The 4,816-nt window shown below is 48.1% G+C and overlaps 1 protein-coding gene across 1 annotated transcript; it reads left to right on the plus strand.

Annotated features, from left to right (window-relative positions):
- Positions 1–476: 476 nt before the first annotated feature.
- Positions 477–2,426, plus strand: Ccin (calicin). Its single transcript, XM_048352385.1, has one exon. It carries the CDS (start codon positions 568–570, stop codon positions 2,332–2,334), a length of 1,767 nt encoding a protein of 588 aa, XP_048208342.1. The 5' UTR covers positions 477–567; the 3' UTR covers positions 2,335–2,426.
- The last annotated feature ends 2,390 nt before the right edge of the window (positions 2,427–4,816 follow it).

Below are 4,816 nucleotides of genomic sequence, written 5' to 3' on the forward strand. Positions count from 1 at the left end.
ACGAAGTTAGAGACAGCCTGGGGTTCAAGGACCTGCTCTGTTTCCTACTGGCTCTGTGACCTTAAGTAAATTCTTTATTTTTTTAGGATCCCAGTTTCCCTCCAGCAAAGTGGGAGGATTCTTCTAGGTGATCTGATAACCTCTTCCCTCTCCCCACCTTCCTCATTTCCCCTGCACACATGGTTTCCCACCATCCCATCAAAATCATCCTTAACATTCTAGAAGCCTTGAAATGAGGGTTGAAAGTCCAGTGTTGGCACTCCAGCCCACAGCAGAGCTTCCTCCAGAGTTCTGGTCTTGGGTTCCAGAGTGTCTGGCTCAGGCACATGGGAGCCATCAGAGGAGAGAATGGCTCTGTGCCTCTAAGAAAGACCTCCTGGGTGGCATTGTGATGAACTTATGATGTCACTCTATGACTTCATCCCCTCTCCCCCCCCCACCCCCCACTCCTCTCTGGCCAACTACCCTGCAAACAACCATCAATCTGAATCCCAAAGGCCTAAAAAAAAGTCTATTCTCCAGTACCTGCTTCTGATCTTCTGCCTCCCTCTGCCAGCAAGAAGCGCCATGAAATTGGAGTTCACTGAGAAAAACTACAACAGCTTTGTGCTGCAGAACTTAAACAAACAGAGGAAACGGAAAGAGTACTGGGACATGGCCCTGACGGTGGAACATCATGTCTTCTTCGCCCATCGCAATGTACTGGCTGCTGTCTCTCCGCTGGTCAAGAGCCTCATCTCCAGCAACGACATGAAGACCACCGACGAGTTATTCATCACCATCGACCCCAACTACCTGAGTCCGAGCACCGTGGACCAGCTCCTGGACTACTTCTACAGCGGCAAGGTGGTGATCTCAGAGCAGAATGTGGAAGAGCTGCTCCGGGGTGCCCAGTACTTCAACACACCGCGTCTGCGCATTCATTGCAACGATTTCCTCATTAAGTCAATCCGTCGGGCCAACTGCTTGCGCTACCTCTTCCTGGCCGAGTTATTCGAGCTCAAAGAGGTCTCGGATTTGGCCTACGCCGGCATCCGCGACAACTTCCACTACTGGGCCAGTCCCGAGGGCTCCATGCACTTCATGCGCTGCCCGCCCGTCATCTTCGGCCGCCTGCTCCGCGACGAGAACCTCCACGTGCTCAACGAGGACCAGGCTCTCAGCGCACTCATCAATTGGGTGTACTTCCGCAAGGAGGAGCGGGAAAAGTACGTGAAGAAGTTCTTCAATTACATCAACCTCAACGCCGTCTCCAACAAGACGCTGATGTTCGCCAGCAACAAGCTGATGGGCATCGAGAACAGCTCGGCCCACGCCACCCTGATCGAGAGCGTCCTGATGGACCGCAAGCAGGAGCGGCCGTGCAGCCTGCTGAGCTACCAGCGCAAAGGGGCCCTCCTCGACTCCGTGGTCATCCTCGGGGGCCAGAAGGCCCATGGGAAGTTCAACGATGGAGTGTTTGCCTATATTATCCAGGAAAACCTGTGGCTGAAGCTGTCCGAGATGCCCTACAGGGCGGCGGCTCTCAGTGCCACAGCTGCTGGGCGCTACATCTACATCTCCGGCGGCACGACTGAGCAGATCTCAGGGCTGAAGACGGCCTGGCGGTACGACATCGATGACAACTCCTGGACCAAGCTGCCCGACCTGCCCATCGGGCTTGTCTTCCACACCATGGTGACCTGTGGCGGGACCGTGTACTCAGTGGGTGGAAGCATCGCCCCAAGGCGATACGTCTCCAATATCTATCGCTATGATGAACGCAAGGAGGCCTGGTGCCTGGCGGGGAAGATGAGCATCCCCATGGACGGCACGGCGGTGATCACCAAGGGAGAGCGGAACCTGTACATCGTCACCGGACGCTGCTTGGTGAAGGGCTACATCTCCCGAGTTGGGGTCGTAGATTGTTTTGACACCAACACTGGGGATGTGGTCCAGTGCATCACCTTCCCCATTGAGTTCAATCACCGGCCCCTGCTCTCTTTCCACCAGGACAACATCCTGTGTGTGCACAGCCACCGGCAGAGTGTAGAAATCAACCTGCAGAAGATAAAGGCCAACAAGACCACCACCTCAGTGCCGCTTTTGCCCAACAGTTGTCCCTTGGATGTGTCCCATGCTATCTGCTCCGTGGGAGACAACAAGGTGTTTGTATGTGGAGGTGTCACCACAGCCAGCGATGTCCAGACGAAGGATTATACCATCAACCCAAATGCCTACTTACTGGACCAAAAGACAAATGAGTGGAAAACCTTGGCCTCCCCACCAGAGGCGCTGGACTGTCCCGCCTGCTGTCTAGCCAAGCTACCTTGCAAGATTCTTCAAAGGATTTGAACAACTTTTTAAGTGGGAGAATAAGTAAATGCATTATTATTCACAGTTTAATAAGAGAGAGAAAGAGAGGAAGGTGGGCTTTTGGTTCCTTCTTAGTGTTCCAGCCTCTGTGTGGTCCTGGGCTGGGGCTTCTCCCCGGTGACACTGAGCTGCTTATGTCAACAGAGGCTGGAATGGAAGTCCCTGCTGGGGGTGGGGTCTGAGGCATGACCTGTGCACTGAGTCCCAGTGGGGAGAATTCAGAGTTACTGTGTCACTAGCGCTAAACTGAGACTGGAAAAAGAACCTCCTCACTGGGGGAGGAATTGAAATGTACCTCCCAGACACTGGCCCCAATTCTATACCTCTGTAGTGTCACCTCTCAGGCATCTGCTGGACTGTCAGGAAAATCTTTGCTCAGAGTTATGATGCCTCAGCTATCCCCCTCCCCCAACACCCATTTCCCTAGAGAGTTTCAGGAGAGCAGGGGCAGGATCCATGCAAGGCTTGGGGGAGGAGCCTCAAGGGCCGGGAAGGAAGAAGGTAGTATGGGCAAAGCTCAGGGAGGGAGGCAGAAGGAATTCAGTATTAATAGGCAGTTGTATTTGTATTGCTATGGCAGTTTGTGTCTCCTTTGTGGGGAAGTTGGGGGTTACTTAATATGGCTTCTAGTAAGCAGGGTTCATTGAGAACTCTTCCAGAGGAACTGGAACTAGAAGAGAAGCAGAGAGAGAGAGAGAGAGAGAGAGAGAGAGAGAGAGAGAGAGAGAGAGAGAGAGAGAGAGAGAGAGTGCTAGAGAGCTGTCTATAGCATAGAGAAGGTTGGGGAGAATGACAAAGCAGACAGATGGTGTAATAGGGATATAGCCCCTGGGACCAGGTGTCCTTCCTTGAATACAGTCCATTCCTTACTGGGCGATTCTGGGAAAGATATTTAACATCTGTGTGCTTAGTTTCCTTCTCCATAAAAGAGAATGAGTGCTTCCTTCATAGTGTATATGTGAAGTTTAAATGAGTTCATGCATGCAAGATGTCTAGGGCTGCCCCTGGCATGTGCTACAGAAACAATTTTTTCAAAAGACAAAAAGAGGAGGTAAGGCAAAGGTCTAGATTCTTAGGCTCTTGAATTGAATGCTATAAAATACTCTTTGAGACACCCTATTTCAAGACCTTTGTGAGCTTTCTGTAATTTTAACCTGTCTACATTTCTATCATTTGTGTATTCACAAATAATTCTCAACACTTTAGATGCTAATTCCTTGGAAATTATAATCTCCAGTCATCCATCTATTCCTCTATTCATTCATTCACAAATTTACTCACCAATTCATTCATTAAATCATATGCAGGTAAAACCACACACACTTATCATTCAATGGGACCTCTCTGTGCCAGTTTCCTGTTCCAGGTGTCGGAACCCCAGCATGACATGCAGAGTCCACAGGTCAAGGATGAGAGTACCTAACCTAGTACTGGGAAGCAGGAATGCAATGTAATCCATGTGTGCAATTTAAGTAGCCATGTTCAAAAAGGAAGAAAAAGCCAGTGAAATTAATTGTAATATATATTTCACTTAACCCAGCATATATAAAATTCTTTCACATAAATATGTAGTTGCTGGGTATAATGATGCATACCTATATAATCTCAGATAGAGGAGGGTCATGAATTCCAGACCAGCTTGGGCTACATGGAAAGACCCTGTCTTGAAAAAAAAAACCATAAATATGCAGTCAATGTAAAATTTTATTCAATAAAACATTCAGCATTATTTTTTTTCTATTGCCTTTGGAATCCAGTGTATATTTTACACTATAGTATGGTTCAATTCATCCTAACTACACATACACATACATACACACACACACACCTATAGTCATGAGATTAGAGGCTACTATAATAGACCATGTTGTGTATTTGAGACATTTTCAGTTCAAATCTGTTCACTCTCCCTTCTTCCCACTCCATCTGTCTGTCTCCTCTCTCTTGAGACATCTCTCGAAGTCTGTACTTCTCTAAATCTGGGGAGCCCCTTCTTTGGTTCACCTCACTGCCAGCTCCCAGATGCAAGAATGGGGTCTTATATATCCCTACATTAAACTCCACTGATGCACCCCAGGTTTAGCTAACTGCTGAATTATCTCTTGCTAACTCCCTATACTACTGCTCAAGCCTGATTCTTAATTCTCTTTGCTTGCAGGGATCCCCCCTCCCCACTGCCACTCTTCTCCTCTCCCCATTCTCAGCCACTTACCTCTCATTCTGCCACTAGATGTCCAGGAAAAACAGAAGTCATGTGGCCATATAAAATCACTTTTAGAATATTGTTCTTGCCCTTCCTAGCTTATTTCTCAGTCTTTAGCAACTATTGATTTACTTTCTGTTGTCATGGATTTATTTTGGTCATTTATATGAATGAAACCATACATTTTACTTAGAATCATGTATGTTGTATTTTGCTTATACATCCAATAGCTGACAAACATTCGAGTTATTTCTCCTA

Source organism: Perognathus longimembris, chromosome 1, assembly GCF_023159225.1.
Source record: "Perognathus longimembris pacificus isolate PPM17 chromosome 1, ASM2315922v1, whole genome shotgun sequence".
Taxonomy (NCBI): Eukaryota; Metazoa; Chordata; class Mammalia; order Rodentia; family Heteromyidae; genus Perognathus; species Perognathus longimembris.

Bases quoted from the DNA above. Each gene is read 5' to 3' on its own strand.
- Ccin (XM_048352385.1), top strand. From the start codon at position 568: ATGAAATTGGAGTTCACTGAGAAAAACTACAACAGCTTTGTGCTGCAG.